General features: G+C 42.5%; 1 protein-coding gene across 1 annotated transcript in view; it reads right to left on the bottom strand.

The window, feature by feature from the left end:
* LOC141917708 (netrin receptor DCC-like) overlaps positions 1-21362 on the bottom strand; it is a 632583-nt gene that overhangs the window by 174477 nt on the left and 436744 nt on the right. The window contains exons 8-9 of the mRNA XM_074811102.1: positions 12309-12465; positions 3046-3200 (exon numbers count right to left, since the gene is read on the bottom strand). Of these exons, the coding sequence (XP_074667203.1) occupies positions 3046-3200; positions 12309-12465 (312 nt within the window). The remainder of the gene's footprint in view (positions 1-3045; positions 3201-12308; positions 12466-21362) is intronic.

Consider the following 21362-nt stretch of genomic DNA (forward strand, 5'->3'; position numbering starts at 1 on the left):
TATAATAATACTTTCCTACCTCCGAAGGATACAGTAATTAATTATTCCTTATAAAGCCCTTAAAGATGCTCAGGTAGAAGTTGAGATGTCAGCCCAAACTAAATTGATTTCACTGGAAGGGAGATGATAAGAGGCGACTTTATGAGCCTGGAGCGATGCCGTCAAGTTTCCTTGGGGCGCACCAACATGCCTTCCTATTCACCTTCTCTTTCACCAACTAATACACACATCAGGCAGACACAGATTTATTAGGAAACTGGGTTTAATTCATAAGGGCTGTGAAAAGAAGTGAGCTGGTCCCACAGCAGGGAAGTGCTTTCAAAGCTCGGACGGACAATTTCAATCCCCCTTGCGAGAATAGATGCGTTTCTTTATTCTCTACTACCAAGCTGCTTTAACAGCATCTTGAGGAGCCAAAATAATAACTCACAAAGTCTCCACATGTGGTATGAAAAGATTAGACATGGCTTAAGCAAGCAGGGATTTAAATCCAGACTGATAATACTGTAGTGAAATTATATACCATAAAGGCAGAGAAAAATGCGTTGTAGTTTACTAAGAAAAAAAAAAAAAAGAAGGGAGGTGTTAATCTGGGGACAAAAACCTTCATATAAATCCAGCCCATGTATTCTGGATGATTATTTCAAAAAGCTGGAACTTGTTCTGTTGATCTTTTAAACTGATTACCGAGCAAATGAATGCACTTTTAGAAACAGGCACTGACAGACATGAATTTCAGCTGTCCTTTTTCATCAGCTTTTTCTTCTTTAACAATGCCAGATTGCATAATACTTCTGATATTTTCAAATAATGTGGAAATTCAATTTATGTGCAGCCATGTAATTTATTGTACAATAGTTACAGCATGTTCTAAAAGACAGCCACACAGAGCCTGACTGCCTCCCAGGACCAGAGAGACTTGTTTCAAAATGGGAAGATAATTTGGTCAACAGTAAAAAGTAAAAAGAAAAATGGAAAGCAATATTTTCTCCATTCTCAAACTCGACACTTCAGAGAAATCTTCAAGTTATTAAATCGGAAAGATATTCCAAATGTCTACGCTGTGCATTTAACAGAGCTGGTAACTCTGCACCGTGGCAGCTTCAGATGGGGACAGCAGGGGGTAGCGGTGCCTGTTTTTCACGAGGGCTCTCCTGGGGGCAAGGCATTTTCCTGATTGAAATGTTATTTTACTTCTGTAAATATAACTATATAAAATATATATAAAATACAAACACAACCAGAAACATGTATATGTGCATTTGTGCATGTGTGTCCAAGTGGAGATCAATTACTGATAGATAAATGACGCTGCTGGTTAGTTACTTAACACTTCCAAAAGGCTTAGATTCATAAACTAACTTTCAATATTTTTTCCCCCAAATTCAAGGGCTACAACCTTGCTTATGTTTGCACCTGGCAGTTGCATAACGGCGAATAAGCCACCTCAGGGCAGGAATTGAAGATGTATCTAAAATGAAAGGCCACCCAGAAAAACAGAAAGCGACGTATCTTGGGTGATATTTCACTAAGATCACTACTCTTGGGGGCTTGGGAAGTGACGACAGGGAGTAAAATTCATGTTTCGTGATAAACAAAGCTATAGACACCAAATCCCAGAATAATGGAAGTTGAAAGGACCCTTTTCCCCTTGTTCACAGCATCCCCTGCCTGGTCAGGGGACATCGCACATGCTCTCACCGGCCCTAACAGACGTTTTCCTGGGGCTCAGCTTAGCTGTAAAAGGAACCAAATGGGTCCAAAGCTGCCGAAAGCCACCTCCGGAGGCTCGCCTTAGCGCAGGATTTACTTCCAAGCTCTTCTTCTCCTCCACCCGCCCCGTGAAGAGCCATTCCCACCTCCTCTACCTGCTCCCAGTGCGCGGCAATAAATCAAGAAAACGCCTCTCAGGGTTTAAACAGCACAGCTGTTATCTTCACACAAGGAGGGGTTTTCAGGAAAATATTGCCTTTCAGTTAAATTTCTGTACGTGGCAATGTGTGACGATGTAAAACAGTTTCCGGGCTTCTGTTAAACGTCAGATTTCCCACCTCATTACAGGGCGAGAGCATATTCTGGCAGGGGCTTAGTGATGGAGCATAAACGCAGCTCAGTCTCCCACCATCACCCTATGATCCACCAAAACAGTCCAGTGCCCACCAGTATCAGACCCAGCACCCATCTCTGTGCTAAGAACTACCTACCAATCCCATTTTACGGCCAATTCTTCTGAATAACTGGTTTTGCCATGGAAGGGCTCAAATAATGTTTCAATCCTCTCTCTGCTACAGCCCTTCTTGGACCTTCCAAGCAAGAAAAACTGCAATAAGACAAACTCAACCAGAGGAAATTTATCTTCTTTCTGGAGACCAGATGCGTGCAAGAACTTGCAATAAAATGAGACACACAGAAAAAGTGTCTACTGAAAGATTCCACCTGCTCCAAAGTATATAAAACACGCTTACTGTTAAACATTAACTAATAGAAAATATTTGCTTTTAAACACCAACAAGCCAAACTGTTTACTCCAGTGGCAAATTTTTGTATCTTTCAGAAATTTTATCATGTTTCCTTGGAAAAAAGCAACACCTTATGTACCATAGCACAGCTTCTGATATCACTTATGCTGTCACACAATCGAAGGCGGAATGTGCGATCGTCAAAGTCACAGAATCACAGAATCGTCTAGGTTGGAAAAGACCTTGAAGATCCTCCAGTCCAACCATCAACTCAACATTAACAGTTCCCAACTCCACCAGATCCCTCAGCGCTGGGTCAGCCCGACTCTTCAACCCCTCCAGGGATGGGGACTCCCCCACTGCCCTGGGCAGCCCATTCAAAGTCATGACACGAACTAGCCATATGCTACCGTCGAGCGGCAAAACACTCTGCAAGAACTGTAACAAATCGATGAAAGGTTTTCTTTACGCAGCATAAGGACTGGGCCATATTTTCTAAGAGGATCTACGTAAAAACCATCGAGCAACGCGCTATGAGAACCGCAGCGCTGCAGTTCACGGCAGCCCCGCTCCGGCGCACACTCACACTCCGGCTGCGTGGCGACCTTGACGGGCTGCGAGCTCTCTCCTGGTCCCCACTCGTTGTACGCCACCACTCGGAAGGTGTAAGTCTCCTCCGGTTTCAGGTTGCCCACGGTAAGTTGAAGTGTCCCAGATTGAGATGTGTTGACTGCCCGTTCCCTAGAAAAAAAAAAAACAAACCACCAAAAAACCACTTCAAAATTCATTTGGATCTTCAAGCATTACTTATTTATGCAGTTGGTAGCCTGTAAGGTATGATTACTTATCAAACTTCAGTTTGAGGCTTGTTTGTCTACAGGGTTTTTTTTTTTTATTTTTACTTGAAAAAGCCTAATTCAAGTAATGGGGCCCATTGGGAACGCCGCAAGTGTTATGAAAAACACTTGTATTTTAACACTTCATAAGGTATATAGCATATTGGTTCTTTGCCTTCCTTAATAGAACAAAAAAGGAAAATTGATGGAAAGAAATGGCTATTCAACACAGGAACACAGCTCTGACAAAGGAAGTGAGGTGCATACTGGACTGTAAACATCCAGCTAATGAAAACTGGGTTTGGATGTCTCTGCAAATCGAGCCCTGGTCTGAGCTCCCGCTATGGCTGTCCCTGAAAAACCACCCCCACCCCCCTCTGTTCCACAGGCAACGTAGAGTTTTTTCCCAAGATGGGGCCACCGCTCACCATCTCAGAGGTCTAAAATGAAAACCCATTTGTGGAGTTTGTACTACGCTGGGAGGCATGACTTGTAACTCCGTGACACAGGGCCTGAGAGAAAAAACAGCCTGAGAGAGCTAAGGGATGAGGGGGAGAGGAGGCCCAACGAGCCAAGGAATGTCTCAAACTCTCGCAAGTAACAAAACTCCAGTCACGGTGTGATAGTGTGGAGTTTGGAGCTGATAAGGTGGCCAGGATGGCACGAGATGACCTGGGGGAGGGACCCCTGTGGAGATAGGATGGTTCTGTTCTGAGGCATCGTGTAAAGTTTCAAGGCCCATCTGTCTGATGAACGACCTTTGCTTCATTATCCACGAAATGCTTATTAAAGTTGACACCTGTGAATATGCTAATAAAGATTAACAAGATCGTGCCGATTACATCGTCCACAAAGCACCTTATAACAACCTTACCCCTCCCCATATCTGGGGTACGTAGGTACGTGGGTCAACCTAGTGAACAGGCCCAAAAAATGTGTCTATAAATTGAGGAGGGGCAAGGAGTGAAATACGGAAAGAAAAAAGAAGATGTGAAGAAGACGGATGCATCCCCGACGAACTCGGATGGGACCAACGCAGGAACCTGGACTGGTGGTCTCTAATTGTCTATTCTCTTGCTCTATCTCTCTTTCTTTTCTTTTTTTCCCCTTTTTCCTTATTATTATTAGGTAACACTAGACATACTATATCCCTTGCCATAACTTGTTATATACTTAATCAATTATTGTATATCCCATTAGTACATTGTGGGAAGTTAATAAATGTCTATGTCAGCCTTTGAGACTTGTCTCACCCTTGTTCTCTCCGTTGGGGATTCATGAACACAAGTCACTTGTCTCCCTCGTCACAAAATCATCAAGGTTGGTAAAGGCCTTGAAGCTCCTCCAGTCCAACCATGAACCTCACACTGACCGTTCTCAACTCCACCACATCCCTCAGCACTGGGTCAACCCAACTCTTCAACCCCTCCAGGGATGGGGACTCCCTCCCTGCCCTGGGCAGCCCATTCCAGTGCCCAACAACCCCTTCTGGAAAGAAATACTTCCTAAGAGCCAGTCTAATCCTAATATCATCGGAGTGGAACGTGACATATGCTCCCCCCTTGGCAAAACAAGCACCCAGGCAGCTCAGGGCCAGCTCACTCCTGATGCAGACAGATGGTTGGACACCACCCCACGTATACAAACTCAGCCATCGGCTCCTGTAAAACTGGTGTGTGGGGCAACAGGTACTTGTCCTCCTGAGCAGTGACCGAGGGGGATCTGCATCCCGGCACCAGCATCCCTGCCCTGGATCAAGCAGAGCTCTGCTGAGCCGTGGTTTTGTGCTGCTTGGTGAGAAAAACCATCGGTGGGAAAGGTACAGACGTAGAGTTGTTAACATGGGATTAGCCGGGAAAAACACAATCCCTAAACAGTAAAGCTGGGTTTGAAATTGGATGAAATCACAGTCATTTCATGGCCAATCAGCGAAGAGAAGTAGGTAAAATTGCTTTAGTAACTGATTTATTATGGGTGGAGTGCCTCGCTCCTCGCCTTTGCTAGAAGCCCTCTGAAAAACTAACAACAAAAAGGTAGATACTATGCTGCAGAAAAAAAATCATTTAAGACTGAATCAACTAATTGTCAAACTTCACGTAGCGCTGCCGTGGTTCTCCGGGCTGCAATAGGCATCGCAACAATTCTGAGAAGGGACATTATTGTACCTTTGGGGAATGTTTTCTCAGAATGAAATTTTTCAGACCAAGGGATGGTCCTGCCCTCCGAGCATCAGGCTCCACCGTCGCTCTGGCCCTCCAAGGGTTTACTGACCAAAGCTTGGGTGAATGTTCCCTGGGGAAAATGGTCAGATCACCCCTTAGCAGAGACAATGGAGTTTAATGCCTCTATTCCAGCAGGAAGTTTTTCTGTTGCACTTCATAACGCGAAGCAGAGCTGTGGGTGGCTGCTGCTCCCCGACAAGGGCACTGGCAGGCAGAGCCTTTGCTCTTTCTAACTGGGCAAACTGAGCTGTGCTTGAGCAACTCAGCTAATTTTATTCTCTTGCCTCTTATCTCTGGTTTCTATTTGCAAGCTGCAGAAGTGGGAACCCAGTTGTTGCATTGAAAATGGCTGCAATGGGTTTGTAACCAACTGAGCAGGTCTGAAAGCAACTCTCTTGTCTTGTGTCCTTTGGGGCACAGGTGTGAAGCGCTATGATGAGGAGTGAAATTCCGACACAGCCCGTTTTGTATCTCATGCTGAGGTTGGAGAGCAAAGGAAAATATCCAGCCCCACCACAGAGGCATGAGGAGACCCAGGGCTGCCGTTTCTCTTCTCAGATCTGCACTTGCTGCATCACATGCCAGCAAGTGCTTTGATTAGACTCTAATGCAATCTTGGCAGCATCAGTGTTCATCTTCCATTGGATTGCTGTGTCATACTCAAGCCCATCTCCCAGGACATGTCTCTGTGCAAACCAGGAGCTGTATAACTACATGAGCGCTCTCCAGCTGATGAAGCCAACGAGCTCATCACCTGCAATGATGGGCCAGTCCATTCCTAGATCAGTTCAAGTCCAGGTAAAACGCTGCTGCTCCCACTGGGAAGAGCACCCAGGCTGGCAGTGGTTGGAGGTGTCTGCAGCACATTCCATCTCACAATATCCACCTATTTTCAAGGCTAATTAGCTCGAGTCCAACTCTGTGCTCTGGCAATGTGATGGTTTCCAGTCTGGGAGCACCGTTGAACAGCAGAAGCTCTGGGCTGTCCCCAGCCCACGCTGAAAAGACACAGAGGGAAGTTTCCCTGTTCTTGGCGAGTCACAATATTCCCTCCATGAACCTCATGAAAGTGCTGACCAAATTAAACCTTTTTATGTTTTACTTCCTACAGCTTGGGTTTTCTAGCTATCACATCTAGAGTATCTTCCAAATGCAACACTAAAAGCCCACAGGGCAATGCAAGAGCTTGTAACTTAAAAAAAGAAAAATGGGCCGTATAAAAAAAAGTTCCAGGTTTTCCTAAGTAATGACTGAATAATAATCAAGCCAACACCCCGGGACTGAGACCAAGAGCAATAAAGCAAAAGAAAAGGCTGAGGTTTCCCTCCAGGCAGACTGAGGTGCAAGAACAGCCAGCAGCCCACCCCATCTCACAGCCTGGCAGCAGCTGGATAATCGACATTTAGAGGAATAAGTGAACCAGGATAGAAATATGTGGTTATTCTTCTGGCACGGGACAGAAATATCTGGTTATTCTCCTGGCACAGAGCTCCTGTTCACAGGTTTCTGGAATTGCAGCACCCAGGTGATCACAGACACCCAAATGGGTTCGTCCCCCTCAAACTGTCAGACCTCTGACCCCACTGGTTTTGGTTTCTGTGGCAATGTAATTATGAGCTGCGAGGAAAAATTATCCCTTTTGTTTAAATGGGCCACTCGCCAATGTCACACCGGGCAGTGATGTCTTCCATGACACCTTAACCGCTTCAGCTAGCAACGAGAAAAAACTCCTTATGAATATAACAACCCTACACTCATCTTTGTAAAATAGGTATCTAAAACACATCAGATGAGCGCTGTAAAACATGTGTCTGTCCGTCTCTCTAGAGCTCCAGGAACCTGTGAAGTTAGAGAGGTGAGCGTCAGCTACGTCCAAAAGTCCATCGTCTGCTCCTGCTTACCAGCGAGGGGTTAATGCGCCACAGATGCTACAGCAAAGCAAGAATAATCTAAAAAAGCACCAAACATCCTTGAATCAGGCACCTTTACATGTGGGGTTTTCCTTTTCAAAACCATCTCGGCCATAAATTACGGTCTAAAAATAAAAGACCTTGACTAAAGTCATCCACTTTCTTGTAAAATAGAGGCTTCGACATGTAATTTCCAGTGACTGAAGATCATGTTACATTACGGTATCAGCATGTAAAAAAAGATAATTACAGTTCCCATATAACTCTTAGGTGTGTAACAAATGCTTTTATAATGTTTCAAACACCTAATTAGTTACTTCAAGTAAGACAAGCCATGTTAATGCTTCTTGCTGTGAAATGAATACTATTAATTTTAAAATGGATGGACTTTTGCTACTTTGAATTCCTTTTTTTTTTTATCTCCCATTATGTTGTTTTGTGGGAGAACGATAAAGTCCTTGATTATAATAAGCAAACCTCAAAACTAATGTAAATAGATCATCTGGGAATGATATTTTAGAACTTCAGCTGAATTCTGAAGATAGGCTTTAATCAAAGATAAGTTTTCATATTCAATTAAGTGGTCCCTTGATTCATTTCTTCAGTCTGCAACATGCAGGAAGCTAAACTGGGAGATCTATTAGCTTGTTGTGACTATCTACGCATTTATTCATTTGTTACCGAAAACAAGTTCTAGTGAACGTTCAACTAAAAATAACGCTCGTCCCTACCTTGCAAAAGAGTCCTTCGTCAAAGGGGTTTACGTTCAGCTGTAATACTGCTGATTTTCAGGGTCACTTTCTTCTTTTTCTCTTAAGATCAGAGCATTTAATTGCATATATTGGGAAAAATGGTTGCTAACAGTCAGTTAAAAAAGGATAGCTACAAATCAGGACCCGTTATTTAAGCCAACCTGACGTTTCAAAAGTTGTAATCAAAAACTGAACGGTATTTTTGGGCTTTGTGTCTCATCTCAAATGCTAAACAGAAATATATTGCCATGTAAATACTTCTCATTATTTATAAATAAATATAGCCAATCTTTTCTTGTAAATTAAATTTTAAATTTTATATCTAGTGACATAAATTCTCACCGGGAAGGCAGAATTCATTTCAAACTATGCACAAGTAATTAAATATGTCTTGAGATTACATTTGAGGAGGTTTTTTTTTTTTGGTTTAGAGATAGATCAAGAGCAAATCAACAAAAATAAACCGTGTCTCTTTCTTTGTGGTGACTAATACACTACCGCCTAAATATCAAATGCCTGCGTGAATCAACGCTCGCTCATTGAGAAGCCAACCGGCATAGACGGGGGAGAAAAGGCAACAAACACTGAGGCCGAGAGCAAAACTGAACATCAAATTCACAGCAAAATTCGAACCTGCCTGTGAATTGAAATATCAAATCTGGCCCGTTTTGCAAACAAAACATTGCTAGTCAAAAGCAGATCACAATTAAACGTGGGCAACAGCCAGACACAAATGCTGTTGGGTTGGATGGGGTTTAAGGATAGGGATGGATCCAATGCTTCCCACATGAAGACCACCTCTAGCTAAAAAAATTAATAAATAATTAACATTAAAGTTTCAACAGCATGTGGATGTGGGAGATACCAGAGATGAAGCAGCACCTCTGCCCTCGCAGCGCTCAAGGACGGCTCCGTTCCTAAGAGCTCGCCATTGGGGCAGCACCCCAGCGGTAAAACGGGAAATAAAAAGGCAGAGATTTACCCCTTACATGGGTAATCTCTGCATTTTTAATATTGTGGGCGATCTTATTATTTGGGTATGAAAGAGGGGTTTTTTACAGTGAGCTTATAACATCAAATTAAGCCTCAAGTAGCTCCTTTCTCTTCCAGAGCAGTCCTCCCGTATGGCAGGATAGATTTTTACGGTCTCTGTGTGCACATGTGTATACCTTGAAGAGTGATATCCATCAGAAGTCATGCATTATACCCGACTGCTATATTCCACTATATTTTAACAGAAAATAAGCGCAACCAAATGTATAAAAAGAGGGCCATATCTACTGACAGATCCCATTCACGAGAGCCTCTATATCTGCTCATTTTTTCATCACCACTCTGCTATTATCAGCAAATGTTATAGAATATCTCACTTCCAAATCTAAACTTTTATCTGAACCAGAAACTTCCCTGAGTGCAGGTGTATTGGTTGCCTGTTTATTTACTTTCTAATAGATTTGAGGTTTGTTTTATCCTTTTCTGAGAAACTTGCCTTTTACCTTTAAGTGCTCTTTCCAATCATCCTTATCAGCAAGCAAACCCATTTGATCCCACGCAGGATGCCTAGCTGAGGAGGAAGATGAAAGAGCATCCCATCAGAAGAGCTCCGGTGATTACGTTACAGCAATAAGTGCAATCACTTCCAAACGAGGTTTCTTTGAAAGGGTTGAGCTGAAAAACCCTTCTGAAAGAGTTCAAAACACGGGAGACTATTTCTCTGGACAGTCCCTGACATGGCCGTGTGTTGTGTCGGCCTCAGTGATGTTCCCAGCCGTCAAGAAAATCCTCTCTGCTCTCAAACCCAAGAAGATCCTTCCTCCAGACTTGCAGTAATCTCTCTGACAATTCCTTTGCATCCCTGAGGTTAATGTCAAATCCAATATTTATTTTTGTAAACAGAAAAATAGCTCTTTTGAAAAAATAACGCATAAAGAATAAGCAACTCTCAAACTCCATGGAAGTTTTTTCCTTTTAGGAAAACTACCTTAATTTTATCTCGCGGTTTGTCTGAAAGTTTGCAAGACTACAGGTGCATATTCCAGAGTTTTAAACTGCAGGTGGTATTCTGAGTCTCTCGCTGCAAGGAGCTTAGTGGAATTTTTATTTTATCTATTTATTAGTTTATTTATTTTAACAGACAGCCCACAGTCTTCCACAGAAGAGTATTTAAGAAGGTGTGCACCTAGTTGGGAATGGGGCTAAGGCATCCTTCTGGTACTCAGCACCATGGAAATTCTGGAAGAAAAATTATTTTGAAGCGTAAGGGAATGCAGGGTGAGCTCTTTTTACTTTTTTTTAATCTCAGAAACATCACGATTTAAAAGCTTCATGTAAGACTAGTAGTATTTTCTCCTCACTGCTAAGTTAAAAGGCTGAGTTACAATATGCCTTGATCCAGCTTCATGTTTTTAAGACGATTAAAATAAATGAGATGCGATTCCAACAGTGCCCTCCAGCATTGCCACGTCACGGGCATTTCAGGTCCTTCACCAAATCTCAAACCACTTAATAAACGTAAGGAGAAGAGAATCCCCACGCATAGCCCCGGACCCTGTTCTGGTTGGGCTGGTGGCAATGGCTGCAGACAAACGTTAGGATAAGTGACACCCCGCTGTAGAAGACGCTTGCCCCCAACACCATCCACGGAAATGGCGATTTGAATTTCAGAGCTTTCTTTTACAGAGGGAGAGAGTGTTTCACACTCTCATCCCAAGTGCTTTGGGTGTTGTGTCCTTCCAGGCTGCTCAGCCAGACCAGAAGGATACACGTTTCTGTTTAGGAGCATCTACCTCTTGCAGCAGGTAGCGCTGCTGTAGCTGTCAATGTCTACAAGCATTGGAATAAATTAACAAAACTTATACATATAGAATCATGGAATCATTTAGATTGGAAAAGACCTTTAAGACCATCGAGTCCAACCGTTAACCCAACACTGCCAACTCCACCACTAAACCACGTCCCTAAGCACCACGTCTACATGTCTACCTCCAGGGATGGTGACTCCACGACTTCCCTGGGCAGCCTGTTCCAATGCTTGACAACCCTTTCTGTGAAGAAATGGCTGTATGGCTGTTAAATTAAGCTGGACCTTGTTAGGGATTACGATGAGAAGCTTGAGAATGTCCAGGCAGGGGCAAGAAATCTTGCCTGCAAGACTGAGCCCCTTTGGATGAAGAATAAGGCCATGCTGTGGCAGAGGGGAGATCACTGATAACTGTGGGGTTGCACTTCTTTAGCTCTCATGAATCCACTTGTTTTTCAATTAAATATAGATTCTTACTCAAGTCCCCTCAGCAGCTGAGCTGCCATCAGCACACCAGTCACCAGTCGGTAGCTGAAGTCTATCCTAAGAGCAGTAAAATACAGCCCAGACTACTTCAAGTGAGTTCTTCATAATGATGTACAGGAAGAGAAAAACACGAGATTTTTCGCAGGCATAAAACCATTTATGATGTTAGGAAAATAAAACAAACCCCAAGTAAATACGCAGTACCTTTTCGAGTGTGAAATGAGCATACACGATGAGAAATCATGCAAACACCAAACAATCTATAATGCCATCATCACAAAAGAGCTATCGGCTGTGCAGCTATAACCCACACGGCGAGCATGGCTCAGGCAGGTTGACTATATTTGCAATTGTGTAAAATCTTCACACCCCACTCCCCTGGCTGTTTTTGAGGTCTTACACCAGTTGTAGTGCTCTAAAAGCAGCCCTCCTCTCCGGTTGATTAGGGCTCAACAAATTCACCTCTGCCAGCGACGCAAAGAACGTCTGAATCTGTGTCATCAGAGGAAGATGAAAGGGAAAATATGGAGCTAACAATACTTTATGGTGGATGGTCAAGGAATAGCTGGGAGGAGGTAAGATCCATAAACACCCAACGCAAATGGTCCTTCATACCAAGACAAGAAGCACTGTCATATAAATGTTGATATGATGTCTATAAAAAAATAAAAAATAGGTAATAAAAATATATGGCAACAAAAGGCATGTTCATGTTCATGCTTCTTTTATCACGGGGAGAAGAACACAAGGTTGAGAACCATTTGCAAGACGCTTGTAAAGACCTCCGGCACTCTTAGGACTATCCCCCCACCCAGAGGAGACCCGTGGCATGTTGAGGCCTACCTGTTGACGCCATCCCTGGAGAAGAAGACCGTGTACGTCTGGATGCTGCCTCGGGCCTCTGCGGGTGGGCGCCAGCTGAGACGGACAAATCGGCTGGAGACCAAAACAGGGACCACATCTCGGGGGGCAGAGGGGAGGACACTGGAACTTGGGACAGCTGGAGGGGAAGGAGAGGAGTCAGTCAGAGAGGCCGGTGGCACGGGGGTGTCGGGGCGGGTGGGAGGTGTCGTGGTGGCCACAGCTGAGGTGGTACGGAACAAAGGGCCGAGGTGGCATGGAATAAACGTGAATAAAATGACAAGGGATGAAAGAGAGAGAAAAAAAACTAATGGTAAAATCACACCTTAAAATATACCGTCCTGAACCATCCTCTAAAGCAAACAGCAAGACGTAAATCTTGTGTTTTACCTTGCGATACCCTGAAATTATTTCTTGTATGAGTGATCAGTATGATACGTTCCTTCATTTGCCTCTATTTCACCGGGTTTGTCTCTTGTGCCCCAAGCAGCAGAAGCATTTAACCTCCTAAACAAGCAATAACTGACCACTCAAAGCCTGAAGCCTATGGGTTTGGGAAGAGCAGAAATTAAGTCGGGTGCTTCAGCATGTGACTTATTAGATAATTGCATCAAAGTGCGATAAAACGAAAAGAAAAAAGACAGTGAAACTTAATATTAACACCGTTCCCCATGGAAAAGTGTTCAGTCTATGTGCAAAACCCAGAAACGCCTAAACTGCAGTTTCAAGCGGTAAATTTCATTTTAGAACAGTACCTATTTATTATAGAGTTTAAGGGTTTGGTTGTTGGCCACGAAATCCATGTGAAAGCTGGCCTGCCAACATAAATAAATAAATAATAATATTTAATTTTTAACAATAGTTTATGTGATCAGCTGCCTCCTGATTTAGCACACGCACCTTATGGGGCATCCACAGTTGCCTGATCTTCTCCGCGGGCAAACATGATGTATATGAGGTTCGATTTCACGGGCCACGCCGGCCCTGAAGAGCGGGTTTTTACCATTGGTATTGAACCAACAAGCAATTTATTTTTTTCATTATCACAAATCTTTTTTGGTCAGTCCCTGTGCATACACTGCGAACTATATTAAGTAGCATTAATTTACCGTGAGACACGAAGAGCGTTGTATTAGCTAAACAGCTTGTGAAGAATAGCTTTACGTAAAAACATGATGTTCGCCGAATACTGGCTGAGCATTTTCTTATCCCTAAATTATTATTAAAAGCCATTAATATTGCTATCATTAATAACAAATATTGCCTCTTACTTATTGTGATCAATCTAAAACCAGAGGGAATTAAGGAATTTCCCAGTGGCATTTCCAGAGTAATGATGTGTTGAAAGAAAATATTAAGCCATAGTCTCAGCTCTTTTGGCTGCAAAGTTGTGATCCATTATTTGCACTGAGATCGTGTTTCGCGTCCTTAGTCACAGGCCACTGATCTAAATAATGTGCAAACAGGAGGCTAAAGTATAATTCTGTGTACATTTATATTACAACGATGCAACTATTTTGCTTCATGGTCAGAATGAGCAGATTTAGGCCTCTGGTCTATTCTATATGTTGAGTCAAGTCTTATAAGCGTTAAATGCATTGTCTTCTAACTGCTGTGGTAGATAAACATCTCTAGAGAAGTACCAAGGGCACGATTGGAAAAAAACCATGCAGACAAACCTACGAGGCTTTTTCAGCTGAGTTTTGGTATTTGAATCAAATACAGCAATTCAGAAAAAACCCTGTTATTAACCGTGTTGGCACCTGAGGGCCTGTAGAAACTCTGTTTCCCCACAAAACACCTCAGTCCGTGGTTCCTCCACCAAATATCCATCCTCCTGGTCAGGACCTCTCTTCTGTCAAAACCCATTTAGAATTCAGAAACTTGCGCTAGGATCAGCCCCGAGTCCAGACACGTACGTTTAGGCGACTACGCGTACACGACTACATATACACAAGTGTCCAAGCTCCCCCTGTAGAAAATGAGGGCTTCTACCTAACATGGATGATGGAGCTCAACGAGCTTCTCAAACTACCCAACAGGGGTATCTACTTTTAAACACGCTGAATTAATATCTAAAATCTGGAGGAGAATCGATACCCTTCGTGACCTCACGCCCTTGGATGCGGCGGCGGCTGACCTGCTAGGTGTCAACTTAGGAAAAGAACAGCGAAAAACGGAGGCGAAAAGCAGCGAGATTGGGACTGAAGCTCCAGTCCACTAAGTACGTGTTTTACTCTGGCTTTCAGTAAACTCTGTAGAGCTATCACTGACAAAAGCAATTTCACTTTTATTGTTGCTAGCAGTGAATAGCAAACATATAGAGTACAATAGTACAATATAGAGAGACATATAACCTGAAATTATCTCAGCAAGTAATGTCTGAAATCCTTCAATCTTTCATATGACTACACAAGATCAATCCACCACTGGTTAAACCATCTTCATCAGAGTCTGACAGGCTCTGATTTTAGCCTGATGTGGTTTATATTAACTCCTTGCAAAGTGCATCTTTCTCTGCTCTTGTGGCAGTCTGAATAATCATCTACCTCTGTACAAAGCGAGCAAAAAACGGGACTGTTTGATTCATTTTCCCCATGTCTAAATGACTATACAATCAACAGAGAAGGCCTGAATACAGGCCTGATAGGAACCAATCTTCGTGTTTCCATTTAGGAAGCCAAATGGAGCACCTCAAATCCAGACCCAAATCCCCCGTTATTTTTCATCCAGAATCAACTGTGAGTTTTGTGCCCTTATAATCCTGCCAGTAGGACCCATCCTTGCACCCCTAAAGCAAACGTCCTTCAAAAATGTAGAAATATGCTTGATATAGGTGTTCAGGAGCTACTTTTTTTTATAGCCTTTGTTGGCAAAATACACACCAGCTACAAAATACGTTGAAAACAACTAAGGACAAAACATCACGCGTAACATCCCATTTCACTGCTGCTTCTCATACACAGCAGTCATGGGCTCTTTGTAATTAAAAATAATAGGAATATGAGACCTAGCTTGAAGAGGAAGGTTGGGGTTTTTTTAAGACTTTTCAAAGGTCTGATTGAATTTTATGGGGTTTTTTTTGTTTTATTTATTTTTGTGGGGTTTTGTTTTTTGTTTTTTTGTTTTTTTGTTTTTTTAACATATATGTATGTGTCTGCAGGCAGGTAGGGATGAGATCTAATTAGCAGCAGTTGTCTCCTCTTTAAATGGTGTTTATAGAGACCAGCAAAAGCTTATGTGAGATATACAAGAAGAGATGATGAATGAATGAAAGAAAAAAACCCACTTGTCATTATATCCCACAAGGGATTTGGCAGGAAGAAGATAAAACATTATTATTGCTAAGCAGAGGTGGCAATAGATGGCATGGGTTTATTCATGAGCCTCTCCCGGTAAAAGACATGGGTGAAAATCCTCTAAATCCAAGTTATAAAACATCTCATGTTCTCACTTGAGTGCTTACAGGGACTATATATACACATACACACCCAGACCTCAGTACAGTTTTTGTGCCTCTGTACAAAAAATATTCATTCGCTTTTTTTTTTTTTTTACATATTTACCAAGTTGACAGGAAAAGGAAAGAAGTTTAAAGAAAGTTTAAGGAAATAAGTTGTAAGTTTGAGATGAAAAATAAATTGAGAAGTTACTGTGCATAGAGAAAATGTTGCTCTTGGATGTCAGTAATATTGACCTAAAAGCTATCCTGGTAATCTGCATCAAGGACCAAGTCCTGACCTGATAAAGATGACTTTGACTTTTCTGCTTTTAAAGCAATTAAAATTTCCATGATTTTTAGTTACTCGCATTTAATTCACATAGAATATTTAAGCCTGTTATACACAGACCATATTGCCACACACCTGAATTAAAAATTATACTCATTTTTCAGGGGGATAAATTAATACAGAAAGAGATCGGGCTGTATATAGGAACTGTCTATATCTCACAGAAAGTGGTTAATGTTCACGACATTACCCATTTAGGTGTTTTTTTTTTTTAAATTATAACCTAAGCGAAGACTATTCAAGCAATTGCCACTGGTTTAGGGTCTGTTAAAATAAGACTACCTACTACAGGCTATTCAAACTTTCAAAATACTGCCAATTAGAGCTTGCTGATAAGATTTGAAACTCGATACTTTTTCAGCAAAAATGAGAAAACTATCACACTTACAATCTTCAACCTCCTGCTGCAAATCACACTTTCCCTAAATATCCCACATTCCCTGGTGCCAAAATGACATTTCAAGACATCAGATGAAAATTTTCAGCCAAGACGCTACCTCAAAATATTTTTTTATGCCTTCTAACAACTATTTCAATTCCTTGATTTAATTTTTTTTTTTTTAATATAGAAATGAATTTTTTATCTATTTCTGTTTTAAAAGACTTTTGGAAATTTCACTGAATGTATTTAAACATAAAAGGAACATCCAAGGCTTTAAGTTAAGGATTTTGTTTCAGAAAAAAAAAAAAAAAAAAAAAAAAAGAAGTTGTTTTATTCAAATTAAGATATAAAACTTTTGGATTAAATTCAAGTTTCTTCCCCGCTCTTCCCCACAATATTTTCCTTGGGTTTAGCACTTTAAATTGGTTATTTGTACAGCATGAATTTCAAGTATGACATAAGAACGTGAATCTGTTCTCATCTCCAAATCCTCCGTGTTAAAAGGAAAAGCAATTTACATGGAATTTAACTCCAGAAATAACATCAAATAAGTGCTTATTGTCTGGTGTTGCTCAGTACAGCCATAGCCTGGTCAATCCAGTCTTTTGTTATGCTCCTGCATTCAAAGAATTTAGTCTTTTTAAATTTTTTTTTTTATTCGGAACATTTTTGACCCATCTTACACCTGCCACAGAGCAAACTGTGAAAGTTCTAAGTGAGAAAAAAGCTCGCTGCAGGAATATCTGTAATTCCAGAGGTGCTACATATGTAACACCTAACACCTGAAAAAGTGAGGCCCTCTTCCAGTAAAATATCCTTAAATAAGATCTGTAATAGATATAAATTTTGAGAGATTTGCTTTTTTTTAGAATGCAGCCACTTTTCATTTCCCAACAGCAGAACTGTGGACAGCTCAGGAAGCTGAGGGGTCGACAATCATTCCTGGGGGGAGAACCTCAGAGATGCTTTACAGACCCACAGCTGGCACCCGCATGGACTAAAAAATTTAATTGACATTTTTGTTAAATGTTAAAAAGGGGATTTAAAAAATTCTTAAATTATGTTCATTAAAAAAATAACATTCATGCACATTAGGGAAAGAAATAGAACAACTCTAAACAAAAGAAAACGTTGAGGTGTAGAGCACGAGTTACCTGATTTTACTTTGCACTGGCCATCATACAAATACCAATTTGTAATTATATTAAATTCGTAACGCATCACTAACCATTTCTAATTTAACAGACCTCATCAAGATCTGCAGACGAGAGGAGTTCTATTTTTACTCAGTGTTACTTCAACACAGGGAGATTCATTTTTGATGAACTCAAAAGCAATCCAGGAATTACGCATTCCAGATACCGTCCCAACCTGCTCGTGGGTGTAAACCAGGAGCTGTTTTCCTCCAGATCAAGGGAAACAACCAAGGATGAAGGTGAAGAACCTGATTTCTGTACAAAGTTTATCCTCTGGCGCAGGGATCCTGGGGCCTTGGAGCCCATCTGTCTCAAGGCATGTTAAGCCACCAAGCACATGCCTTGAGAGGGGAAAACAAGGAAAAATTCTGCATTTCACACGGGCAGTGAAAAATTTCATCTGAAATTTCATGACAAAATGATGGATTTCATCACCCATCCTCCATGCTGCTTCTAAAACCCAACGTTAACCTGCAGCTGGAAGATGTTTCGCCGGGAAGGTCCTGGGACATGAATCCAGGAGCTCTCATCGTCCCACATTAAGTGATTAAATAGGTGAGAATCGGTGAAAAAAGACCCAAATGGATTGCAGTGTTTTAGTCTGATCATCAAATCTTTAAATTTTGGTCTGCTTTCCAACAGGCAGGAAAAAAGCAGACGTTCTATCAGATGACCTTCACGGAGATATGAAATAGGTGTCATTTACTGTCCCAAATAAGTATCAGATTGGACAAGTTATTGGTAGCTCACTACTTACAGTCAAATAAAATGTTCTTTCCTGCACAAGCAACTCCTATTACCTTTCCTGAGGACCATTTACAAAATTTGGCCTTTCCATTTTTCATCCAGCCGATGAATCACACAACGCAGCTTCGAAGCGTCACATTCAAAAAACATTTCTTCAGGCCTTGGGTGCTCAAATCCATCCTCCAACCACCAGCAGAGATCACGTTGGCACCACTCGGGCTCGAGCGCGCCCATCCGCATTCGACGTGTTCGCACACGCCAGGTTTTACCGACGACACGGAGCACATGCCAGGACGTCAGGGTACATCAGCATATGTTTCGAGATTTTCAGCCCATATGCAGCGATACTAATTTACCAAATAAAAGATCTGTCCTCGTTGCCATACATACTTCCTCCCTTCTGGCTTCTTGCACAGTAATTCGTTATTACTTGGTGCCATAATGATGTTCTTAGAAACAAGTCATGCAGTACTAATTTTTATTATGCCTCTTTTATGACATGACGAACCACGCTATAAATCACTGAAGTTCATGTGTGTCAACAATGCCTGGTGTTCCTGTATGAGGAATTCACTCCCAGCTTAGCACCTCGCAGGATTAGGCCAACAGCGCTTTGGAGACAGCACGGATGTAGCTGAAACGCACAATAATCTTACAGAGAGCAGGGAGATTTTGGTAGTTCCGCCCTACGCAATAACAACCACATCAGAACCTAAATAGTCAGTAGCGCTTCTCTTTTCTCTCCAGCCTCATTTTCTCAAACACAGGCAAGAGAGACGTATGGAAGGATAACGGCTTAATTGCTGAGTTGTGATGGAGGGAGGAAGGAGGTTAACTCATCTGCTAAACATCATGCTCTGAAACTAGTAAACAGGGACACCTCCACAAAAAGCATCTCCTCCTACACGCTCCTCTTGACAGGGAGGTGCTGCTCCTGCTCACAGACGAGCAGGCAGGACACGTCCCCAGGATGGAGCGTGAAACTCTGCGGTTAGTGAAGGAAAAATGCCCAGAGGGCCACGCCACAAACCCAGCACTATGAATGATCCCCATCGCCGTGAAACTCGGGACATCCGAACCGCCCTCGAGCCTACACCTACAAGCCAGCCGTACTATTCTAGGGTTTTATTCTCTGCTCATCACCGCAACGTCTGACCGCCTTTCAGTAGCAGGTGGAAAAACAAGACGAAAATCCATCAAACATTTACTCTTTCAACCTCCAACCCTATTTTGTGCAGGGACAGACACTGGAGGGAAGACAGAGGGAGAAGACGACCACATGGCACCTTCACTTCTCCCACAGAAGAGTCAACAACTTTCTTTTTTATCTCCTCTTCAATGGGAGGGAGCCCCTGAAGGGGCGACAACAGCTTATAGAAAACAAGAGAAGGGTAAACGGCTGGGAAACGGGATGCCCACTGAAAGATCGGAAAGCTGAGGCGTGCTGAGGTGGGAAGCAAAAAGAGAGACCAGTAGCAAAGTCCGAGAAAGAGCACATGTTGGGTGGTCAGAGAGGCAAAAGAGATGGTCAGGCTGAAGAAGGCTCCAGTAATTAATGATGGAATAGCACAGGTTAAAATATAATTTGCCTGCATCCCCTATAAAAGTCAAAAGATGGGCTTACTTTGAAATTCAGCAGTGCAATATAGAACTATAAGACACCATAATTGCAATTAATCCAGGGAAATTGGGTCCAATGTTTATACTGAAAGGTATTATGGGGAAAGCTATTTATGAGGACGAGTCTCTTTAACAAAGTAACAAGCAATAGGACGAGAGGGAATGGCCTCAAGCTGCGCCAGGGCAGGGTCAGACTGGCTCTTAGGAAGGATTTCTTTGCAGAAGGGATTGTTGGGTGTTGGAATGGGCTGCCCAGGGCAGGGGGGGAGTCCCCATCCCTGGAGGGGTTGAAGAGTCGGGTTGACCCAGCGCCGAGGGATCTGGTGGAGTTGAGAACGGTCAGTGTGAGGTTCATGGTTGGACTGGAGGATCTTCAAGGGCTTTTCCAACCGAGATGATTCTGTGATTCTATTTTAAGGAAGATGTAACCCAGACACTTACCTGCTGTTAAATGTGCAGAGCAATACCTTATACAAGTGTGGCCTCTCTGGGGAGTTAAAAATTCTTATTTGAACCTGTAAGCAGGATGTGGGCAGGAAAGGCAAGGCACAGAGCTTTGTGCAGAGGCTGAAACGAGAGCATCTGTGAGGGTGATAGTGTTTGCATTGTGCCAGTGAAGCTGCTCAGTCAGAGTTAGGAGAAAGTGATTTTATTTTTCTCAGCTCATTAACTGTTGTCACCTAAGAGCTACTCTAGGCAAAAACCCAAGCTGGGTCAAGGCAACGAAGATGAAGTCCTGCTGACCGAGATCTAAGGGTGCTGGGTGTGAAGAGCTGCCTGGCACCGCTATTCCAGCAAAGTTCCAGGTGTGACTGCAGCTCTGCCAAAAAAAGGAGACATTTTAGTGGTTTCACTTATTTTTGGAGAGCTGGTGTTAGCCAGGCTGGCAGCTGCAGCCCTCTGTGGACATCCGTCTCATCCACACACCCATCACCGCTGAGCCAGCACAGCAACGCCACTCTTAGCACAGGCATGGCTGCTACCCGCTATTTTATTTTAAAAAGTCACCTATAAATGATACAAACTTTCATATCACTTCTTTAACTGTAGTAGATCTGAGATATTTCGCTTTTTGTACCTGAGCTTGTTTTGACCAGAGGTTCTCCAAGGGGAGCCTCAGACAGGCTGGTACGTGCACGTACTTCTCTCTTCCCGTGCCTGTGAAAGACTGGCACGCCTGTATGCACATCTGTCTGCATATTATATTCTATTTCTTTCCTTTTACAGCTGAGAAAATTGCTATTCACATTTGCAAGAAAAAAAAAATCAGTAGCAGATATGGCCTTAATGACTGCTTACG

This window comes from Strix aluco, chromosome W (assembly GCF_031877795.1).
Source record: "Strix aluco isolate bStrAlu1 chromosome W, bStrAlu1.hap1, whole genome shotgun sequence".
Taxonomy (NCBI): domain Eukaryota; kingdom Metazoa; phylum Chordata; class Aves; order Strigiformes; family Strigidae; genus Strix; species Strix aluco.